This window comes from Peromyscus maniculatus, chromosome 11 (assembly GCF_049852395.1).
Source record: "Peromyscus maniculatus bairdii isolate BWxNUB_F1_BW_parent chromosome 11, HU_Pman_BW_mat_3.1, whole genome shotgun sequence".
Classification (NCBI taxonomy): Eukaryota; Metazoa; Chordata; class Mammalia; order Rodentia; family Cricetidae; genus Peromyscus; species Peromyscus maniculatus.
The window spans coordinates 75,020,274-75,045,306 of NC_134862.1; the positions used below are offsets into that span (position 1 = coordinate 75,020,274).

At 38.4% G+C, this 25,033-nt stretch overlaps 1 protein-coding gene across 5 annotated transcripts in view; it reads right to left on the minus strand.

Annotated features, from left to right (window-relative positions):
• Pou2f1 (POU class 2 homeobox 1) overlaps positions 1-25,033 on the minus strand; it is a 153,327-nt gene that overhangs the window by 58,168 nt on the left and 70,126 nt on the right. For 4 of the 5 annotated variants that reach the window (XR_013043377.1, XM_076547913.1, XM_076547915.1 and 1 more), the window contains 3 exons: positions 20,144-20,209; positions 2,219-2,319; positions 157-210 (listed from right to left, as the gene is read on the minus strand). Coding sequence is in view for 4 of the 5 variants with exons in the window: in XM_076547913.1 (XP_076404028.1) it covers positions 157-210; positions 2,219-2,319; positions 20,144-20,209 (221 nt within the window). In the remaining variant the exon portion in view is untranslated. Of the gene's footprint in view, positions 1-156; positions 211-2,218; positions 2,320-20,143; positions 20,210-23,380; positions 24,832-25,033 lie in introns of those variants that run through there. The other variant, XM_076547914.1, reaches the window with a different exon arrangement.

The following is a 25,033-nucleotide window of genomic DNA, read 5'->3' on the forward strand; positions in this document are numbered from 1 at the left end:
AATTATTACCATCTGGATTCAGCAATAAAAATATAGCAATAATAAAATTAATAAGTAGTAACAATCCCAAGTAGTTCCTATTCTAAATTATGTGCTCATTACAGGAAATTATGGAAAAATTAATAGAAGCACCTATGTGCTCATATTCCAACTTACCTGAATGTTTAAAGATTGAGCAGCAGCCTGTAAACTTGTCCCAGCGAGCTGGACCTAGGTGGAAAGTAATCAACGGACATAATAATCTAAAACATTGTCATTCATCACTAGAGGGTGTCATCAAGAAACATTTCAAATACTAAGTGTATACCACTGTGTTAGAACTGAACATACAAATATATATTTTACGAAGTTAAAACTTCCCATATAAGCTCACAGTTCCCCACACCCTAACTGAAAACTGCAGAAATTTCTTCTAAATTAGCATCATCACTAAATGAGCACTATCAGGTAAGCTACACTGGCACTGGATAGGTGCTTCTCATTTAAAATTCTATTTGCAGTCATAGTCCGCCTAGGTTCTCAAAACCTAACATACCTTTCATATTGTTTTAAAGAACACATAAAAACCATCAACATGTACTTTTTTTTTTATCATTATAAATGAAAAAACTAGTTAAGAGAATCTATCCTATAAGCCATATAGGAAAAATTTGTCTTAATATTTAATATTCATACTTCAAATCCTAGTCATATTAAAGTAAGGACACACATGCAATTAGAAAGTCATCATTGGTAACCGTGAGAGCAACCTGATTTAGCAAAGGGTCGTTAACAGATCATCTAACTAATGGGCAGAACAAGAGTAAGATACTTCTCCACAGATGCTGAGAATTACAAAGGGCCCAATAGCGACTTCACAGGGAGGGCTACCTGGCAAGCAAATGATCAGGCTGAACAATTAATGCTACCAGTAATGAGAAACACTGTGAAGACTGTATTTCTTATGTTGCAATCTTACCAAAAATGGATAACCTGAATCTAAAAATAAAATCTAATCACGACAAGAAAGCAGACAAGCTCAAATTGAGGAACTTCCTGATTTGTACTCTTAAAAAATGTCAAGTTTTGCTGGGCGGTGGTGGCACACGCCTTTAATCCCAGCACTCGGGAGGCAGAGCCAGGCGGATCTCTGTGAGTTCGAGGCCAGCCTGGGCTACCAAGTGAGCTCCAGGAAAGGCACAAAGCTACACAGAGAAACCCTGTCTCAAAAAACCAAAAAAGAAAAAAAAAAAAAAAGTCAAGTTCTTTAAAAATTGAATACTTATTTATTGAAGGAGTTGGTTATCTCCGAATAACTTATAATCCTCAAAGGTTAATGTCTTGAAAGTAAAGAAAGACTAAGAAGGGAAAAGAAAGATTACAAACTAGACTAGAATAAATGAAGCCTAAAGTGGAAGGGTGGCAGTGTAAATAATCAGTAGAGAATATGAAAGTATAAGGATCCAGGCAATGAGCTGAACACAGATGCAGAATTATGAATCATTACAACTTTGCTTCATTTCAGTGTCCGCCTTTAATCCCAGCATTCAGGAGGCTGAGTCAGGCGGGTCTCCGAATTAGAGACCAGCCTGGTCTACAGAGTGAGTTCCAGGACAGCCAGTGCTGTTACACAGAGAGACCCGCCTCTGTCTTGAACCTGCCCCACCCCCACCCCAAAACGATGATGACGACAACAACAGCAAAACTCCAAAAAACTTGAGGATAATTCCTAGAATCACCTATTTTCAAGTAGAGCAGCTTTTATTAAAAAAGTGGTTTGGTAGTCTAGTGACATTTTGATGAAAAGAGTGGTAAGTAAATTAAATGAACAGAATTCATGTTCTGTTTTAGACTGGGGGGGGGAAATCATGTGGTATCGAGTAGTTAAGTTAAAACTCGTTTTTTAAATCTGAAACTTAGATGCTAACAGTCAAGCAAGGGTCTGAGTAGTCACCTACACGACAATGGTTTCAGGGTAGTGGTAACTGGTAATTCACTAGCATCACTCAGCCATCACAGATTCAAGTTCATGCTCATGCACAACATTAACCTAGTATTAGGTATGTCCCAACAAAATATTCTTTTGTTCACACAGCTGTAGAGTCAATAACTATGCAAAAACTATTAATTCTATATGAATCATTCAGCAGGATAGTTACACATGATTTGAAATAACTTCCCTAGAATTTATGTCTCCTTTAAAAAGCTTTCTCAGCTATGGCTGGGTGAAACAGTCTACCTGGTGGAGATGTCCAAGGAAAGCCTGGGCCTGGGCTGTTGAGATTGCTCCTCCAACAGGCACAGGCTGTTTCTGAAAGTCCAGGCCATTCGTTTGTGTGCCTGGAAAGCAAGCAAAATAACTAGTAAGTAAAATAAATTCAAATGAAGCAAAGGACTCAACTTCCAGTTACCAGCATCCATTAGGAACTTGTTTTGAATAGTCACTTTTCTAAATATCTTTAAAGAGAAGAAAAGATTCAGAAAAATGGAAATAGAACATCATGGAAGAGGAGTCAGAAGAGAGCCAGAATATGGAGAGAAGCGCTATGAAATGCTGTTTTCTGGATGTGAAATGTCTAAGGTACTCATGAACTCACAGCATCTGTAGCTGCCTCCTTAAGACCTCCACAAAAATCAAACCAGCCAAAATTCTAGCACAATGGGGAATATCATCCAGGCTCCAACCCTTAATGAGGAGCCACTGGCAGTTAGTAGTTGCTGTAAAAGGGAGAACCAATCTATTTTGAGGGTGTTCCTAATAGGTTTCCTGTGCTCCAGTGGATGACCCCAAACCCATACACATACGGGCAACACTAATTGGACTTAGTGGGTCATCCAAACAAAACAGTCATGAAGTTAAGATCGGGACATGTTAGGAGATATGAGGGGAGCTGAGGGAGGAAAATAGGGAAATATTTTACTATATACATGTATGAAATTCTCTAGAATAAAGAAGATTATCACTAAAAATAAAAGGAAATATAATAAAATGGAGTTATGGTTTGAATGACAATGGCCCCCATAGACATTACAACTCCATGCCCTTCCCTGCTAGCCCCGCTGCTGCCTGGTGGTCGTGGCAGCTGTCTCAGAACGTGAGCTCGCTCTCAGCCATGCTCCCTGTCATGCCTGCCTGCCGGCCGCCATGCTCCCAGTGTGATGGTCACGACTCACTCTCTGAAAACTTTATTCAGGAAGTTGCTTTGGTTATGGTGTTTTAGCACAGCAACAGAGAAGCAACTAAGACAAAAGACTTCTCTTCAAAAGGTAGGACAAGTATGTAACACCAACAATGCTTAAAAAGCAGGCACAAAAATAAAAAATGACTGACAATCCTAAGAGTTACTGAACCCACAGATACAGTGACTGGAGCAACCAGGGCTGACACTGGCATGGCATTTATGCGGTTTTAAGGAAGAGATTACTTTTGCTGTTTGAAAGGATGGTGGAGACTACCCAAGAGAGGATCGTGGGCTCTCTTACTGCCATTCTTCTTAGCAATTCACTTCAACAGAAGAAATTCACTGGTCACTTTGTGAGGAGCAAGGAGGATTTACTAGTGATGCAAAGGCTTTAATGAGAGGCAGTCTGACAGTTAAGTCATCCTTTATATAAATAAAATAGTTGTAATAATTTCTTCAATATCAAAGTACAGATTCCTGTATATATCTTTTCTCCTGCCCTTTGATTTTGACACAGGGTCTCAGAGCCCAGGCTGGCCTAAAACTCATGACTTTCATACCTTATCTTCCCAAGGGCTGGTGCTGTGGGATGGTCTGTATGTCAAATTGCTCTGATTGGTCAATAAATAAAACACTGATTGGCCAGTGGCCAGGCAGGAAGTAGGTGGGACAAGGAGAGAGGAGAATTCTGGGAAGCAGAAGGCTGAGGCAGAGACACTGCCAGCTGCCGCCATGATCAGCAGCATGTGAAGACGCCGGTAAGCCACCAGCCACGTGGCAAGGTATAGATTTATGGAAATGGATTAATTTAAGCTATAAGAACAGTTAGCAAGAAGCCTGCCACAGCCATACAGTTTGTAAGCAATATAAGTCTCTGTGTTTACTTGGTTGGGTCTGAGCGGCTGTGGGACTGGCGGGTGACAAAGATTTGTCCTGACTGTGGGCAAGGCAGAAAAACTCTAGCTACAGGCTGGGAATAAAATGTGTGCCACCACAAGCAGCTTCACTAATTCTAAAACAGTGCCAATGTTCACCATTACATAGCCTATTTTCAGAGTCCATTCAAATGCTATACACTAATTCTACATTCAGTTCCCATTTTAAATGATAGCAAGTTCCTTATAAATTGCAAAGTGTCAAATAATACGAAGACTGATTTCCAGCATCCTGGGTACAGAAGACTACTTCTAATAGAATCAGCATTTAATACTGTTTAATTGATATGCTTTTGCCTCTTGAGGAGACAGGATAAAGGTATATGGTAGTTGTACTGTAAATATTTTGATCCATAAAAAAATTAGGATGTGTTGGCATCTGCAAAAACTTGTCTGGCTAAGAAGAGAATGCCTCTCCCAGGCTTAGTGAATACTCAGCATTAAATTGATTCAAACTAATCAACTATAGAGTGTTCATCGTGCCCTGCCTTGCATTTCCTAACGAAAATCCAATGAAGGTGGTGGTCTAAACTTTTCCCTCCCTTCTGTTTTTTTTTTTTAATACTTCTGACTACTTTTTTCCAGGAGTGTCATGTGTGTCTCCTGTCTCCAGGACCTGTGAGTATAATCAACGTTGCTTTTCTGAGTCTTCACTTTTTTTTTGTATCTGTAACTGACTGACCATCAATACAAGAATAGAAGACATTTAGACAACCACTCAACTATATACAGAAATGTAAGATGCAAAGGCAGATAATTTCTTTAATAAGACAGCTATGACATTGTGAGATGAGTAGAAGAAAGGTATTAAAGAGAAACCATTCTTGTTGAACTACGCTACAAAGAAAGGTGACCGGATATACACACACAGCCCAACTGATTTGAGTATGAGATGTTATGAGAAGACAGGGATGCTCAGAGGCAAAACCAAGGTCTACTTGGGTTTACATGCTTGAGAGAACTGAACACTGGAAAAAAGAAGCAGGCATTTATTCGCTGAGTTCCTGGCCAATGAATCATGTAAGATGATTATTCTTAAACACATGAAGGTCATGATTGTTATTAAACACATGAAGGTCTAGAGATGCTGAAATAAACACCAAAGTAGTCTAGAGTGCATCAAGAAATGACAGGCCAGGGCCAAAGAGTCTGTAGAATAGTTATTACCAAGCTGAGTCTTTGTAGCCTTGTATCCAAAGCTATCTAATAATGCATACAGAGAAAAACAGGTTGAAGACAAACAGGCAATTAGAAAGCAAGGAGGTAGGGAATTCTTATCCTAGTGTCTCCAAGAGCTAAGGGGAGGATAGGGCAGTTTAATCTGTCAAATGCTGCAGAAAAAGATCAAAGCACTGAGAAACAAATTAATCTGAACAAAATAGAAGACTGATAAAAGTAGGATCAATACTTAATGAAATGGGGGAAACAACACACAACAGAAAAATATCAGCTTGATTCTTTCAAAGGAATCATACAAATATTAAGTTTCTGGGCTGGGCAGTGGTGGCGCATGCCTTTAATCCCAACACTTGGGAGGCAGAGGCAGGCAGATCTCTGTGAGTTCGAGGCCAGCCTGGGCTACAGAGTGAGTTCCAGGAAAGGTGCAAAGCTACACAGAGGAAACCCTGTATTGAAAAATCAAAAAGGAAAAAAACAAACATAAGTTTCTGGCAAGATGAAGCAAGAGAACTGGGAGGAAGCAAGCAAACCACTTAGGACAGCAGAAAAGACGTCACCACGGCTGCATTCGCTCTGCAGGCCTAAAGACCTGAGTTTGGCTCCCCAGAAGCCACCCAAAAACCAGACATAGTAGCACATGTCTGTAACCCTGATAGAAGAAGGAGGCACAACAAGAATCCTTGGAAGCTCGTAGGCCAGCTATCACGGTATGACCACGGTTGAACAGAGACCCCTTCTCAAACACGGCTGGCGCTAACGTTAGACTGTCACCGAGGCTGCCCTCTAACTCCGCACGTGTATGCACACACAGATAATACTAACAGGACTTCATAAACCACTTCCCAGTAATAAAAATGAAGCTTAGAAATGGATAACTCTCCAGAAAACAGAATTTATCAAGACTGACTCTAGAAGAAATAGAAAATGTAAGAGTCTCACAACATTTAAAGAAACTGAATTAGTAGGTAAACAAACAAACAAAAAACTCCCCCAAAGAGAACATAATGCCTAGATAACTTATCCAAGGAATGGTTCCAAAAATTCAATGAATAATTAACACATTTTCCCAGAGAACAGTAACAACAAAACAAAACATGAAAACACATCCCATCTCATTTACTGAAGTCAGCGTAACCTACATACCATAACCTGGCAAAGAGAAGTATAAAAAAGAAAATAAATGCCAGTTTCATTCATAAACATAGTCACCCAGAGAAAAAACAGACAGAAAAAGAAAAAATACTTGAGAATATAGAATGAAGGCTGTGACAGAGACGAGGCCAAGTATAGCACCAGGTACAGGGCACAGGCCCAGCTGAGGGTATGTGGATTTCTGTGAAGTTAAGATCCTGGTCTTTCCGGTTCTCGCTTCAGAGCCAGCAAGGATGGACCAATGACGTACAAAAGTTTCCTCCCTGTACCAGCAGACCACAGCACTAACCTCTGCACCGCATTTCAGCATCTTTTTGTTCTCAGTTGCTTGACCACTTTGCCTCTTGTTCCTCTTGCTTTGAATACAGAAGCAATACATCTATACCTCTCTTGATTACAAAACTACATTTTGTAAAATTCGGTGGGCAGCAGGAGAAATAAAACTGAGCCAACAAACACACAATACAGATGAATCTCCAGTCTGCATGCCTGGTTAAGAAGAGAAACTCCAAGGCTACAGTTCAATGCTTTTATTTATATGACATTTAGAAACAGGCAAAACTGAAAAGGGCCATTAAAAAAAATAAGTGATTGACCTTGCTTTATAAATAAGAGGAAAATATATAGAAATATTTCCACTATATAACTACATAGTAACTAAATTCAGACTGCGATTAAGTCTTTCTACCCCTCTGCCTCACATTCTCTCCCAGATGTTCTGTTATCCTATTACCAAGGAATCCAATGCATATTTGCAAAAATACTACCTAAGTCATTAACCAATAACTGAAGCACACTGGGGCAATTAGGAGACGTAAGGTGTCAGAAATGGGGGCCTTTTGAGTCTATCTCAGAGGTTATCCCATTTACACTAACTACTTCTTGAGGATTTATTTACTTTTTATTTACTGTGTATGAGTATATGGGCATATGCATGCATGGGCATATGTCTACCACATACATGCAGTACCCACAGAGGCCAGCAAAGGGAGTTGGATCACATAATTGAACACAACCCTAGAGTTTGATAGCCCTTAGCCTGAGTTCCAGGAGGGAACCCAACTTCTGGGGCCACCCAGCTGCCATTCATTGCTGTAGAGTCCCCAAACTCTGAAGCTCCAGAAGTTTGATACCACACCACTCCCTAGGTCTTCAAAGTAAAATGTCAAGTCCACCACCTACTGCTGTGGCTTCCCACACTACCGAACCAATTGGGAGATACTTCAAAACAGAGCAGTACTCACCTCAGGGGCTAAGAATTGCAAAGTTTCTAGAAGGTGGTAGAACCCACCCAGTCTACAGATTACAGAGCTAAGTATGGACCACATGGGCCACTGGTATGAAAGAAGGGAAACCAGCAAAAAGAAAACAATTCTTATCAGATACTGTCCTGCTTGGGTGCAGCACCAGTATAAGTCACACAAAAGACAAGGACAAAGTTCACCTGACCCTCTCCCCGTACATGAAACTGGCTATCTTCAATTTCAGAGGACCCAGTCCCTCATCTCTTTCCCTCTGTACTTCCTTTTTTCCCTTTACTATATTCTTACCAATAGTTTTGCACCATCAATTCTAAATGCTTTATTTTATATTTCATCTCATGTACTCTTCTAATATTCTTTGCATAGTTTCTTTCGCTGCTGGGCAATGATTTTTCTTTCCTCAATTCCTTCTTCCCTTGTCTCATGTTTCCATTTTGCCCTCTTACTATACTTGCAGTGGCATTTTTACCTTACCTTACTTTGGGGATTTTTGTTAGTATTGTTCATTTCTCATCTTATCTTCTCTGATTTTCCTGCCCATAACATTCTTCTCCACTCCTCCTTTTTCTTATTTAACTTTTCCTCTATTCCACCTTCACCCCTTTCCTTGGCTCCTTCCTCATTTTACTCACTTGTATTTCCATATTTATACTAAATAATTTTTAGTACATTCTAAGTTAGTTTTCTATCGTTTAGTTTATGCTCATTGGTTATAGACGGGTGGGCATTAACTGAGTTTTAAGTGTATTTCTGTCTCTTGTACAGTCTGATGTTGCTATTTTAAGTTTTTTTTTTTTCTTTTTTTCCTCACTGAATGATACTGGGGATTGATTCCTCAGAGTAGGCTACACAATAAGACTCCAAAATAAAACCAGAAGAGATGTCCAAGGCAACAGATACATAAATCACAACCCAGAAACACACAAACTAGGAAAAAGCAAGGCACTATTACTTCTCTAAAAGATCATAACTCAATACCAAATTCCAAGATACTGAAATAAGCACAGTTTCAAACGTTCACTAGTAAAAATGATCAATGACTTTGAGGAGGACACAATCACACAGTCAAATTCGGTCCAGTCATTGCAGAGTTGGCAGCATAGAGGAGAAACTCAGAAAAACAGATGAGAAACTGAGAAGTACGGGAGAAAACATTAGCAGTATGCAAGAAAAAGTAAGCAACATGGGAACATTTTCGGCAAAGAAATTGAGACTCTGAGAAAACAGAAAAAAAAAATATCAGAAGTGAAAAACCCAATGAACCAAATAAAGAAACAGTGGAAAATATTACCAGTAGACTTAATCAAGCAGAAGAAAGATTAGGAATGGAGGAGAAGACTGAAGAAACACTATATATTTAAACATCAATGTGGCATGCACATGCGTGGGTTGGTGGTGGGCATAATAACCACATCCAACAACCCTGGGAAACTAGTAAGAGACCAAGCCAAGAGGGAGGAACTGAGATTAAAAACTAAAGGCAGAGAATCTCATCTATAAAATTACAGCAGAAAATTCCTCAAATCAAGAGAAAGAAGTAGGCATTCAAATGTAAAAGACATTTAGAACCTGAAATAGAAATGAAGAGGGAAATATCACACCACAACGGATTATAGTCAAATGCCTAAAATACAAAGCAAACTGTGTTTAAAATTAAAGGGAAAAATGCCAACTTACCTACAAAGACAAAGATATCAGAATACTATCTGGTATCTTGAAAGCAACCAAAAAGCCAGGGAGAGATATAGTGGCATATTTCAAATCTTTAAAGTCAATTAACTGCCAGCTAAGACTACTATATAGCACAAATCCATTCTTTAAGATGAGCAAAAATATAAGGGTATTTCAGAATAAGCACAAACTAAGGCAGTTATGTCAATCAAGCCAGCACTGTAGAAAACACTTAAAGGAATGTTATGCACAGAGAAGGGAAAAAGATACATAGTAAACCAGAAAACCTCTACTAGTAGGGAAGAAAGAAAACAACAAATAATTCAACCAACCAGAAAAACAACCAATAAAATTAGTAAACCTTTCTCAGTATCAACTTACATGTAAACGGTCCCAATTCACTGAGAGACTGGCTGACCGGATTACAAAGCTAGATCAGACTAACTGTTGTTGCTAAGAAACATATCAGTTAGATATAGACTGAGAGTTACAGTATGGAAGTCAACTAATCAAGTGAATAAAAGTAAATAAGCTTGGTAGAAGCTGCTCTGAAATAAGATAAAGTGGCCGGCGGCAGTGGTGGCACACGCCTTTAATCCCAGCACTGAGGAGGCAGAGCCAGGTGGGTCTCTGTAAGTTCAAGGTCAGCCTGGTCTACAGAGCGAGATCCAGGACAGGCACCAAAACTGCACAGAGAAACCCTGTCTCGAAAAACCAAAAGAGAGGAAGAGGGAGGGAGAGGGAGGGAGGGAGAGAGAGAAAGAGAGAGGGGGGGGGGAATAAAGTGGACTTCAAACCAGAATTACAAAAAAAGTCACTACCTGCTAGCTAAAGGAACATTCCATCAAGAAGACCCAACTGTAAACACATATCCATCAAATATAGAAGCTCCCAAATTTATCAAATAAACACTAATGGGTATAAAAGATCTGACAGACCCTGACAAAACAAACATGGGTGACTTTAAATACTCAATTCTCATCTTTAAATAGGTTGTCTAATCTAAAAAGTAAAAAAAACAAAAACAAACAAACAAAAAACTTTAGACTTAAACTGCATCATAAATCAAATAGTTTTAACAGATATGTACAGAATATTCCTTCCTTAGGCCACAAAGTAAGCCTTAACAAATAAAAAAGGAACTAAAGTAATTTCTTGTGTCTTATCCAATCAAACTGAAATAAAACAATCAATAGCAAGAAAAACTATGGAAACTACACAAGTACATGGAAACTAAACAATAAATTGCCTTTCTGGTTTGTTTTTGAGATAAGGTCTCTTGTAGCTCAGGTTGGCCTCAAACTTGCTGAATAGCTGAGGATGGCCTTGAACTCCTGCTCTTCCAGCCTCCACTTCGGAAGGTCGGGATAGGCATGAACCATGACATCTACAATGCACTCTTTCTTGAGTGTATGTAGGGTCACTGAATCAATCAGGGAGGAAATTTAAATTCCTCAACCAAATGAAAATGAAGGCATGGCTTACTCAACCTTTGTAGTGGCCAGTAACTGTCACTATCCATGACTAGATGACCCTACCAAACATGTCAGTGTGTGACCAAGGACTGAATTCTTTTTTTTTTTTTTTTTGGTTTTTTCGAGACAGGGTTTCTCTGTGTAGCTTTGCGCCTTTCCTGGAGCTCACTTGGTAGCCCAGGCTGGCCTCGAACTCACAGAGATCCGCCTGGCTCTGCCTCCCGAGTGCTGGGATTAAAGGCGTGCGCCACCACGCCCGGCTGGACTGAATTCTTAATTGCATGTAATTTAAATTTAAGTATCAGTTGTAGCTATTGGACACCAGGAAGTGGTATGGGGCTCCTATTCATCTACTAACCCTTTCAATGGTGAAGCAGGGTTCTGTGATTATCGTTCTTTTAGCTTATTTCACTCTCTTCCTCAAAGAACTCTTGTGTAGGACCTTCGTGCCCAGGATTCTTTCTTTCCTCAGGAACTTACTGCTCTCCTTAGCTGCTTGTACCTTCCCCTTCAAATACATTCTGAATGTAACATTTTCAGAGCTGAAATACATCCCTTTATCTTCTACTTCTCTTCTGGGCAGTCCCTACGCTAAGAACAGCATCACATCCCCAGCCCCACACCAACACAAGTATTCTTTTCAGATTTTAGTCTTCCTTTCTTATTTTACTCCCTCACAATCTTCTCACCTCCACCAGCAATGGCTCATTAAATTTGACTCCCAATTTCTGCTGCCAATACTCTAGGCCAGGCTGCTGTATAATGGATTTAATTGAAAGAGCAGTGGAGTATAGATTTTTGCTTCAAGCAAGATGTAAAGTATAACATGGTTGGAAATTTCTTTTATATATATAAAAAAATTCTTTTATTCCTGTTGGGGAAAAAATTGTGAAAAATGACATGAAGCTAAGCTATCCTTTAAGGGAGAAGGAGAAAGTTACAGACAATCTCTGATAATTTGTGCCCACAAATCTTCTCATTAGTGTTCTATATTTTAATTAGTAATGACTAAAATGGAGACAACCGCTAAAATTTTAAGTTTGTTACTGGCGTATCTCATCACTTGTGTATCTTTGGCAAAAGGATGAGTTACTTTCTCAATCATTTACTATAAAAGTACAATCAAAACTCAGTGCCATTATTATTATTTGTTTGTTTATTTGGAGACAGGATTTCTCTTTAGCTCTGGCTGTCTTGGAACTGGCTGTGCAGACCAGCCTGGCTTCAAACTCAAAGCTCCGCCAGCCTCTGCCTCCCAAGTGCTGGGATTAAAGGCGTGCGCCTCCACACCAGTGCTGACATTCTTCAGGGTTCAGTAACTATAGCTCCTTTGCTTCTTTCTACAGGGGGCACATGGATAGAACCAAGGCAAATTTCTCAATATGTAATAGAAACAGTATGTTCTGAATGATACCTATCAATTAAGCACGAGAGGAAGGACTATCTTTCTCTCACAAGTATTTGATGTCTGGCTTTAGAAGAAAAGAACAGCATAATAATCTATGTTTAACTCTGTTCCCAAGATTCTCTAGAAGCTCTTCAGGCACTTTCAGTAACCCACAGAGCAGTGTGGTTCTCAACCTTCCTAATGCTGTGACCTTTAACAGTTCCCCATGTTGTGGTGACCCCCAACCATAAAATTATTTTCATTGCTGCTTCATAACTGTAATGAATCATAATATAAATATTTTTGGAGATAGAGGTTTGCCAAAGGGGTCATGACCCACAGGTTGAGAACTGTTGTCATAAAATTTCCTATTATTTAAAACTTTACTATGAAAGCACTCCAATAAATATACTGTTGAAATTTCTACTTTGGGACTTGTAAGCACCATCCCTGCCAATGAAGAATGCAGTTCACACAGTAAAATAAGCAATAAACACTATGCTAATATTAAAAATGATAAAAGAGAAAATAATATTAAAAATAACCCCTACATAAAATCTAAGTTCAAAGGGAAGATAGTCCTGAATCTGAAATCTGTAACGACACTGGTTTGTTGAGAATTTCATCTAGAAATGTTTCCAAGATGCAGGCTGAAAGGCATCAAGTTCTTAAATTACGAAAGAAAAACAACTATATCACTAATGTCCCAGTCTTTCAGGATCCTTTTCTTTATGTTAGAGAAAATGATGTCTGGTTATTCTTTGTGAACACAATATCTTAATAATACCAGCGTTGTATAGCAATTTCCTCTGAGTTGACACATTCCATCCTTCAGGTAAGCGTGTTAGGGCTCAGGTATTAAACAACCCAGAAGCTTCAAGAAGTCCCTGAAACTGACCCAGATGCACTTGGCTCTTCCCTCTGTGGGTTTATATAAGCAGTAAACACTGCCAAGAGACACTCAGACAAGCTGTGCTGCTGAAGAAACGCTCTCCAAACTGTCCAGCTGCCTGCAAATTGTTGTGGGAAACGCCAGGGCCAGGCTCCAGCATTTCTAAGTCTCACTTGTGCTGTGGTGGGCTTTAGTGATACACATGTCTCTGAGTCGTTTCTGCTCCAATAACTAACTCCTCACCCACAGCCCTGTAATTCAAACTCACTGCCTCACCAAGTTGGACTTGATATTATCTTTACTTCGGTCTGTTGCTAGTTCCCTATCTGGGTTAAGTAGGTCTTTTTTTCTTATCTCCCTAGGGATAGGGTCACACAGCCACTAGCTACATCACTATAAATAGTATAGAATGAAGAAATCACTAGTTATCAGGAACTTCTTACAACAAAAATTTTTGGGGTGATAGTTCATAAATGTACACTGGCTTACATAACTAAACCCCTTTGGCTTTTCCATTTACTAAAAAGATCTTGATATTGTCATAGGAGAGGTCATCTGTATGAAAATACCTAGTGAAAAAGGACAGGATTCAGGGTTGGGGAGACCACTCAGTGAGTAAGAGCACCTGCTCTACAAGTGTAAGGACCGGAGTCTGAATTCTCAGCCATCTTGAGAAAAGCCATGTGCGTGTGCTTGAAAACCTATCACTGAGGGTGGACACAGGTAGAGCAGGAGAGCTGGCCAGACAACCTAGCCACACAAGCTTCCCGTTCAGTGAGATACCCTTCTCACTGCAACAAAGGGGACAGCAACAGAGGAAGAAACGTAACATCCTGCTCTGACCTTTACATGGCCATATATGGGAACCCTACCTGCATACTCAGGTGCAAGCACACACGCGCACACACAGCAGAATAAAGGAGTTCTGTGTAGTGGGTAGCCATTCCAGCTTGGATCTGGAAGTTCCAACCCCCACTGAGGCTTCGGCAACTGTCACGCCTACAAGGCGGGGCCCAAGGGAGGCGCCCAGAGACCTGAGAGCTGGATGGGTGAGTGCTCTTTCTGTTCCTGGACCCTTGTCGGTGGGCAGAGCTCCAGAGGACACAGCTGGACTGCAATACACCTTCCCCAGACCCCGCGACCTACCTATCCCTTTTTTGTAAGTTACCCACTAAATAAATCTTCCTTTTAACTACGTGGAGTGGCCTTAATAATTTCACCAATAGTTCTGGATCAATTCCAATGAAAAAGAGTTAACTGGCTACAAACACAATGAATGAACACAACAAGTTGCTTTACATATTCTAGTAAGCCAATGGTAATGATGATTGAATTAAAGTCTATAAAAATGGAATTCTATAATTCTGAGAATGACTAAGGGAAAAAGGATCTGGAAATCATACAACATACTTTAAATTTTTTAAAAAGGAACCAGAGGTACTTGGTACAACTTTCTTTCACCTCATCTTGCTGACTATAAACTGCCAACCATTATTACATTAAAATGCAACCCTCAATGGGCAGCATAAACTCTACCTCCTCTAATGTCTTCCATAACTCTTCCGTCCAACTAGAAATAAAATTTTCATACACTTAATTCTCATGAGTTACTTACTTCTTAATGAATGTTCTCAATATTGACTGCTCATATTTTAAATGTATTTTTCTGTAAGATGAACTTGATATCAAACTCACTATTTGACTCCACTTCAGTGACCTCCCTAGGTGCAAAAGTAGCTAGAGCACTGGAGACAAAATGCAGTTTTCCTTTCTTCTTCCCAACTTCATCTGCAAAGTCAACCTTTTGTTCTATATACTTATCTTACTCTCTCCATTTCTTTTTCTTGTTTTTTGTTTTTCATGTGTATGGTGTGTATGCATGTTTTTGTATGTGCATGGGTATATGTCTACGTGATGTTGATGTTGGGAATATACCTGATCACTCTTCCACCATATTCACTGAGTAAAAGTCTTTGAATCAAGCATAGTGCTAAAAGATAGGCTTGTCTTACTGGCCAGCTTGTTTTGAGGATCGTCCCCTCCCCACTTCTACCTTCCAAGGCTTGAATTACAGGCAGGCCACTATACCCATCTAATATTTATGTGGGTTTCCTGGGATCCGAACTCTGGTCCCTGATCCACTTGTTTTAATTTGTACACTTTCTCCCTCAATGGTGGTTCTTTTTACCTGGCCTATAAGCATTTAAAAGATTTAAAATCGTCAAAGAAATACTTAACCAACAGAGCAAACAGATTAGCCTACAGAATGGCAGAATGGCAAAAAATTATCACCAATTACACTTCAAACAAAGGGCTAATATCTAGAATTTACAAAGAAGTACATAAAAGTTAGATACCAAGGAACTACAAAAGCCAATCAGCAAATGGGTAAATGAACTGAATAGACACTTCTTAAAGAAAGAAACACAAAACTGGGCGGTAGTGGTACACACCTTTAATCCCAGCACTCGGGAGGCAGAGCCAGGAGGATCTTTGTGAGTTCGAGGCCAGCCTGGGCTACAGAGTGAGATCCAGGACAGGCACCAAAACTATCCAGAGAAATCTTGTCTCGAAAAACTAAAAACACGAGAGAGAGAGAGAGAGAGAGAGAGAGAGAGAGAGAGAGAGAGAGAGAGAGAGAGAAAGAAAGAAAGAAAGAAAGAAAGAAAGAAAGAAAGAAAGAAAGAAAGAAAGAAAGAAAGAGAGAGAAAGAAAGCAGGCAAACACAAATGGCCAATAACTATTTTTAAACTGTTTAATGTCCCTAGCCATCAGGGAAATGAAAATTTAAACTACCATCTTACCCCAGTGAGAATGGCTATCATCAATAAATCTGACAAATGTTGGAGAGGATGTGGTGAGAAAGGGTTATTGGTGGAGGAGACCCATATTAGTACAGCCATTGTGGAAATCAGCTTGGAAATTTCTCAAATAATTAAAAACAGAACTACTATATAATTCTGCTGTTTCACTCCTGGGAACATATCCAGAACGCCACACCCTTTCATAGAGATATTTGCAACCCCCATGTTTACTGCTGATTTATTCACTAGAGCAAAGAATTGGAATCAACCTAGTTGTCAACAGATGAACAGCTAAAGGAAATTTGATTTATAAAACGAAATACTATTCAGTTCTAAAGAAAAATGTAATTACAAAATTTTAAGGAAAATAGGTAGACTTTGAATGTATTATAAAATGAGGTCACACAATCTCAGAAAGAAAAAAAATCATCATTCCCCTTGTATGTGGAATCCAGCCAGTAATACACAAATGAATGTATATGTGGGTACAGTATAACATGTAGAAAAGAAAAGAAGGGCTATCGGGGATAAGGAAGGACTGAGTGTAGGTAATGGATACAAGTTATGAAAAGGGATACAAAGCCAATTGCTTTCTAGTTCTAACTCTGACATGGATTTTTTTGGTTTTGGTAGCTGGATACTGCACAAAAATATCTTTGATACTGAAGTATAAAATTCAATGTGAAACTTCATAGCTTCCGTTCTGAATGGATAATCTAATTGTATAGAAGTTCACTGAGTTGTATAGTCTTCTGAGTCAGGTTAACTTCGGTATATGGTATTTATTTCTTCGCAACTTATTTTTTAATAATAAAGTTGAAAATTTCTTTATTTATTCATTTGTTTATTTATTTTTGAGGCAGGGTCTCTCTATGTAGTCCTGGCTGTCCTGGAACTCACTATGTAGATCAGGCTGGCTTTGAATTCACACAGACCTCCCTGCCTCTGCCTCCCAAGTGCTGGGACTAAGGGCGTGCACTGTAACATTCTGCATAAACAAATACTTAAGCAAACAAACAAAAACCAAAACAGAAAGAAATACCATTATGTATTAACATTATGTTGTTTTTCTATGCTTGATGGAGATAACTCACCATTATCCATCCACAGTCAGTTTTCTGTCTGCCTTGGCTAAACCTCTGAAGACCGAGAGTCGCATCTGTTTATACTGTATCTAATAACACCAACTGTAACATTTTACATAGAAAACAGGCAAACCTGAACAAATCCAAGCCACTGATTTTTCTGTGAACATATGAAGCTTATTTATTCAAATGCAGTCAGATATGCTTGAACTTTATACCTCTCACTACCCTTAAAACCTTTAATTCAAAATTATTATAGCTGTTAACATTTCAGGAAATAGTGATCAACACAAATTTCCTGAATCTATAAAGTGTCAGACTTTGGTTTTATATAATATTCCAGGTTATTTTCTTTAAAATGTTAAATTTCCCCCACAAACTACAAAAAAAAAAGCATAATTACTAAACCAATGAGAAAGAGAAAACAGTCTGTAGGTTCATTATATTTTAAAATGAAGACTGATACATAGGCACAAATCATCCACATAAACTATTCTTTTCTTTCCTTATCAGCATGGCACAAATGCTGCCCGTCTTTGCCTTTTTCTTTCTTCGAGGCAAGGTCTTGTTGTGTAGCCTAGACTGGGCTCCAACTCATGGCAACCTCTCACCTGGTTTTCCAACTGCTGGTTTATAGGCATGACCCATCACACTCCACTTTAAAAAAAAAGCAAAACTGTAATTTTATTTCTAATGTACCAAACACGATAATCTAATATATAAAAGAGAACTCAAATATATGTCTGTATTTCTAAACTAACAAATTAACACCAGCAGGGAGTGCTAAGAACATAGCAGCAGACCTTAATTAACATTGAGAAATTGATGAAGTGTGCAATTCTGAAGTGAATGTAAGGGTCCAAAACAATGGAAGCCATCGTGTCTATGAAAGTAGTGCAGATTGCAGTGGTAAACAGGAAGTGAGCTGCTATGCCTCACAGGGTGGTAGCCAGCTCTATTTGCTCTAGCGAGATGTTACTGTATTAGCAGGGACCTTACAGGAAAGCAATTCATTTTCTTTCTTTGGAAAGAGACTATTAACCACTACTACTAGTGATGGAAAAGCAAACAGGTCTAGGAAAGTGTGTTACTGGCCTTTAAAAGTATCTTTGGGAGTATGTCACACTCCTTTGATCCCAGCACTCTTGAGGCAGGGCACCAGGATCCCTGGGAGGTTCAAGGCCAGCCTGGTTTTTTACATAAAGTGTTCCAGGCCAGCTAGGGCTACATAAGACATTGTTTCTACAAAAACAAATAAAAACACCAAAACACAAAAAAGTAACATGTGAATTGATTATTCTCAGCTCTAGGAAAAGAAGTCTGTTACACATTCCATATTGCCACAAAGCAAGAAATTCACAAATTGTTCAACAAGTGCTCCAGGCAGAATTTATCTTAAATAGTTCTATATATGACTTTAGGTTTGGACATAAACAATGTGTTACTTAAAATTTTCAATTTTATATATTATAGTTGATGAGAAAAATCTTATACAGGGTCCAAATCCTAAACTTGCTTTTATTTCCTCTCTGGTTTTATATTTCAACTTCCTATTCCTTGAAATAATATCTACCTGGCATAAGAATTTAATTGGAATCAGGTAATATGCACAGCACTAAAGATTTTAAAAAGCACAACAAAGGTCATAAATAAATAGTTAGGAATTGTGGTATTAAAAGTAAATATAGAGATTCCCGGGGGGTCTTTTCAGTGGATCTTTTCAGCATTCTGTAATCATTCTGAGCCTATTTCTCATCCCTTAGAGAAATTTGGAAGCTATTCTTTAGGTGTGGGAGTTTTACCCACGTTTCTCTTGCCTCTTCATAGATCTGACTGCCTACTTACTCTTGGCAAACAAGTCCCACTCCTTTGGCAACGACACTCACATCAGCATAAGTTAGTGCTACAAGATAAAGGAAGAAGGGGCCCAAACTGGGAACTGAAACAAGGAGGCTGGGTGGTAACTTGGCCAGAAAGCGATGCTGCTCTTCCTCGTCTTGGGTAGTCTATTTGGCTAGCCTCAACAAGAGAAGCGGGAGCATATTAAATATGACAAAGACAACATGAAAGCCCCAGCTCAGTCTCCCAGAGAAGTACCTGTTTTTCAGAGGTGAAGAGGCTAACAAACCACTCCAACTACAGGGCAGTTTACAATGAGACAGGTGCAGACACAAGACTTCTTTTGGGTCAACCCAGTCTTCTACTGTAATAAAAAAGGTTCTATCTATGATTGGAAGCAGTGGAAACAAAGTTTTCAGAGTGACTGTCATTCTTACCACCTCCTGTAGTAGTTAGGCATATTTTGAAATAATAGAGGAAACCTTCTCTCTTACGTGAAAAACCTACTTTACTTTACAATGACTTTCTACAACTCCTTGCCCACAATTCCCTTAATACTTTTACGTTTTGCCTCTACCAGAAACTGGGGAAATCCTTGTATCATATCTGTCAGATGACAGAGTTATATTGTCAAATGTACTATGAGCTGATTGACTTACAAGGATGGGCTGAGGAGACAAGTTGTACTTTTTTTAATAAATGTACCTTTCTTTCAAAGGGCTTTCAGTTTTTTCATTTATATGATACTTAGTTTTCTCCTGATAAAAAGTTTGATCAAGAATAAATTTTATTAAAATGAAAGGATGTATTAGATGTGTCTATAACTCTTCACTGACACCACTGTAACTTTAGTATAATTTATTTATACCAAATGCATGGTGGATAGCATCTACTATTCTGATTATAACTATAACCAAGACACTTCACATATATTCTCACTCAGTACTCATGATGACCCATAAATATCCCTAGTGAATAAATTAAGTCTCAAAAGGATGGAGGAAGTTGCCTAAAGTCACACAATTATTATGTGGCAAATCCATAATTCAGACCCAGGTTTACCTGTCCCATAACTACTCTATAGTTTCTGATGGATGGAATCAGGTAAGTGAAGCACTCCTCAGAGGAGTTAGATGATGTTAAACAAACAGAATCCCAGTCCCTACAAGTGCTAAGTCCTACCGGACAAGCAAGGACACACATGTCTCTGTCCCTGTCAAGTGTGTGACAGGTTAGTGTACAGTCCCTTGTGTTAGCTCTCGGAGAGCAATGTAAAGGATGGAGAGAGAACGCTTCCTTACCAGTGCTGCCATCTCCACTCTCCATAGATGACTTAGTGGCTTCTGACGGATTGTTCATTCTTGAATCTACAATAAGCCAGAGGTGGAGAAGGTGGTTAAAACAGGTAGTGGTGAAGATGAAGCTAGCTCAGGAGCCAAAAGCAGAGCAAAAGCCAGGGTTGACCAACGTTACCCTGGTTCACTTCGAGAAGCCCATGTACAGCGGACGGCATGCTACAACAACACAAACTGAGTAAAAGGCTACCTCAAAGATAGTCAGGAGCTCCTGAATCATAAAGGAACCCATAAGTAAATTATCTAACAAATTTTAAGATTCTTTAAAGAGAGAACTCTAAGCTGAAAAAGATACTACAGTCAGACATGCTAAAAATAATTTATGACAGACAAATGTAATATACATTTAAAATAAACTGTGAAGAAGTAGCAAACACCTCAAAAAAAAAAAGAACTATTATTCCCATATGATTTTTTTTCTAAAAGCAAAAATATTAATTAATTATAACTAAAAGAAATTCACACTTAATAATAATCTAACAGATGAAAAGAAACTTGTCTGAAGCATCCATCTGACTTCCTTAACCAAACTAGAGTCAACATAGGGGTATGCCAAATACATGCCTCATTAAAAACAAGCGTAACAAATTGCAGCAGAAGGCATAACAGCAATCTCTATAGTTCTTCAAGAACTATGGAACCCAGTTACACACGAATCTGCTAATTTGGGGCTATTCCTTTTTTAGTGTATTAAATTGTAGTTTCCACAGTGAAATGTTGTCAACCACTATTAGCAATTCCAGAAAACATGCAAGAAAAAAGACAGGAACACCTATGCCCTACTTCTTTTTCCAGGGGGTGAACAGAATAGACAAAACAGACATTTTGCTCTATATTTACTACAGACTTAGAATATTTGCCATGAAATAAGCTTAATGTCAAGTAAGTTCTACTTTTCCTCCCTCATTAAGAACCATTAACTAAGTTATTATTAGAGAACGAATCAAACTATATTATACTGTCTTTCTAAAGACATCTGCAGGAAAAATTTTTTTTTTTTTGGAGCTGAGGATCGAACCCAGGGCCTTGCACTTGCTAGGCAAGTGCTCTACCACTGAGCTAAATCCCCAACTCGGAAATTTTTAAATAGGAAGTCAAAACAATCATTCTAAGTCCCAACCATGCTGTCAATAGTTGCATTACCTATATGTATAAGAAATGAGGAAAAATATCAGAAATCTTTCTTTCATATTTTATAGCCTAGAAAATGGGCAATATGTATTTTTTAAAGATACTAGGCAATCTCTTTTCTAATATAGTATATTTTTATAACCGATACATGTCTTCTGGGCTGAGGTGGTTCTATGGTATTCCTGGCTTGTTCAAAGGGTTAAAATTTCTATGTTTGTGGTCATAAATGAGGTCGTTCTACAACTTCCTCCTCTACTGTCCAAAAAAATTTAAATACCACCTGAAAGCACACTAAAGTTTGAAAGGACCAGGTGTACAACTTAGTAAAAATTAGCTTTCTGTTTGACTTAACCAAAATCTTACAAAATTTAACAAATATCACAAAACTCAAATGTCACTATATACACGCTCAGTGCTTCCTTTATAATGTATTTTAAAGCCAAGTAGAAAAAAAATAATGAACCTGTAAACATGTATAAAAAGTTAATAATCCTCATGTCCAGATGCCACAGTAACCAAGAAGCCTAATTCTTAATAACTCATGAGACAAGCCTTACATAATTCATAGCTAATTTCCACACCTATTTATAAATTTAAAAATTATGTCACAGGTATTTTACATGACTTTCCTAAGGACCTTCTATTTATTGTCAAGATCTTCAAAAGTATGTAACAAAATGGCTTCAAACACGAAACAGAACAAATAAAATCCTACTTAGCTACACAATGATGAGAAGGCTGTTTCAGTAATACTTAGTGTCAACTCTAAGTAGTAGATACAGTTTCTGAAATGAATGGTAAAAATAGTTCAAAACGACACTTTTCTTTCATTTCTTGAATTTCAAACTTGGTACATGCAAAAGAGAAAATACAAATAAATTATTCATTGATACTTACAGTTTTTTGGGGTGAGGGGTAATGAAAAGAGCACAAGTCTATGTCACTTAGCTGATCCTCTAATGAGTCTAATTGAACTCCTAAAGTTACTACTGGACTGAACTCCTACCTAACATCAATGTTTTGTCTGTGTCATGTGTATCCCTGAGCTAGTAGTCTGATGGACAAGTGTCTAACTTGCATTGGACCCTTCTTTCTGTATAAGAATTCAGACATTTCTGGGAAGGATCAATTTACTTTATCATTAACAACTGCTTTAATTTCAAGAATGGAAAATGACACAGGAAATAAAATCATTTGCAAAAGTTTTAAGCTTAAGATATTCAATTCTTGGAGTTTATATCAGATGACTTTCTTAAAAAGGCTTCAATCTTTCTTCATGTAAACATAAAAAAACTCGCAAAATACGGCCACCAAGAGGCATCATCTATCTATCCACACCAAAGTACTTCAATCCATCTTTTATCACCGAAAATGTTTCATTTATTCAAGCAGAACATCTCCCTTTCCAAAAGGCTTCCTGCTCTGTAGGGACACACTATATAACAGGCTTTCCACAATATTAAAAGTGCAGATTCCTAAAAAAGAGATGGTTTTAAAAAATCAAAATGACTAATCATAGGCAAAATTTGAAAATGGCCCATAACTTCTAATATCTAGAAACTGATTAACAGTACAGTAACCACTATAATTTCCCTCTGTAATTATAGTAACGGTATTAATCTGCACTACAACACCACCTTATTTTTTCATTTAGTATTTTTGGTTTTATGAGGCATTCTTATTAGATAGGCAAAACATTTTATTAGTATGTATATATCTCTGATATAGTATATATTTTCTGATTTAAAATGTGTTTTCAACTACATATACTACTTTCTATAGAAATCTCCAAAAAAGCAAAAATGTCCTCCATGAAAGCCAAATTCAAACACATTATTTGCTGAAAATAGGCTCTGAACTAGAAGACCTAGTCCTAGGGAGGGACCTCCAGCAAACTCAAGCATGCTCTTGCCTTGCAAATGCTTTCCTCCTCCTCTGCTCAAGCCCCCCTCCCCCATGATGGCTGCATATGTGATTGAGCGTTTATGCATAGTCAATCCCACACATGCTATTTCCATATTAAAGCTGTAAGAAAACTGTGCTGGTACCCACCTAGAACACAGTCACTGCAGTCCAGCATTGCTGTAAAATCTTCAGGAGGTGCAGACAATCCAAAGCAAGAAGGAACAGGTATGGTTTGGGGTGGGGAAAGAAGGTACTACTATTCTAACAAATCTGTACTAGGTTCTTAAGAGAACAGGGTGGGGGAGTGGAAAGTGAATTAACAGAGAAGCAAACACAACCTCAGTTACACCATAGCAATCTTCAACTGAATAAGGAAACTTCAGTTGCTCAGAGGAGTTTTAGTCTCTTCTAGCAGCTAGGACTGACATTGTCAAGGCAACTGAAGCATGAAAAGTTCCCCTTTTTGTAATAAAATAGAAACAAAGATTGCAGCTGGCAGTTTCCATAATGAAGCTTAATCAGTATGCGTGTGATTAGGGCCTTATGCAAATCTCTCCTCGTTAGCACAGCAGCTAGCACTTTGAAGTCCAGGAACAATTCATTTACAGAATACACTGAAAGCACTCCCTGCATAATTTAAATGAATATATAAATATTTATCAGCTTATTTGCATATTAATTGGCAGTGCATGAAGGGAAAAATTATCTCCGGAGTGCCAGCATAATAATTAGGAGGATAAAATGAGATTTCTTCCAATGGTCTGGCATCTTGGACCCAACTTGAGATAGTACCAGGGGAGAAGGGAGGGACAGGAGACAGAGTTCTGTTAAAATGCCACTGAAATGACATGAACAAATTAGAAACAACTCTACAGACTTAAGCACCTTTAATCTTATTCCTGCTGGCAACAATGACTTCAGTAATAAGAGGATTTGCAAAGGGCTTTCTACACAATCCAAATAATCCCAAGGAAACAATTAGCAAGGTAGAAGCAGAACACAGGCTTGTCAAGATGGTGCTAGTCTACTGATAGGAAATTTTCCAGTTATTAACACACACTGTCGGGAGAAAGGCTACTTAAAACACGACAACAATATAAATGCAAAAGCAGGGGAGAGTGTCCACAAGCATCTCTGAAAGCAGATATTCATTATATAGGAACCTTTCTAAACTACCAAATTACCAGCACATTAGCTCACTGCTGACATGCAACATGCTCCCATCAAAATCAAACTCAAGGGGAAGATAGTTTGTTACTTAGAATAGACATCATTCTCAAATGGCCATGTAACTGCAGAATTAGTATTTTTAAGCAATACCACTTAATGGACCTCTTTCTCTATGTGTGACTTTCTGTACTTATATCCTTACTAAACATGTTTATTAAAGTTTGAAATTAAGTCACAACCTTTCAGATATCATTATAAAAAATCTGGGAGATTTATAAAAACACTGCAAAGTAGGGATTGTTAAATTCTTAGGAATAAAGAAACCAAGACAAAGAAAACTAAAGCACTTTTTACTCAATGGCACATTAATAACTTGGAGCCAGGATTTCAATCTAGATTTTGCTGACATCAAGATACAAGTTCTTTTTAAGACCTACACATTAAGGATGAGTCACACATTCAGAGAACTCAAGGGTAGGGAGAGAGAGGAAGGGAGAGGGGGTGGAGACTAAAGCAGAAGACTATAAAATGGCTTGTCTCAGTCCTGAAGGAGACCAATAATTGGTAGCAAAGACACTGTGTTTAAGTGCATACAAATAATACACTAGATAAAAGTTGAGTTCTTAAGGG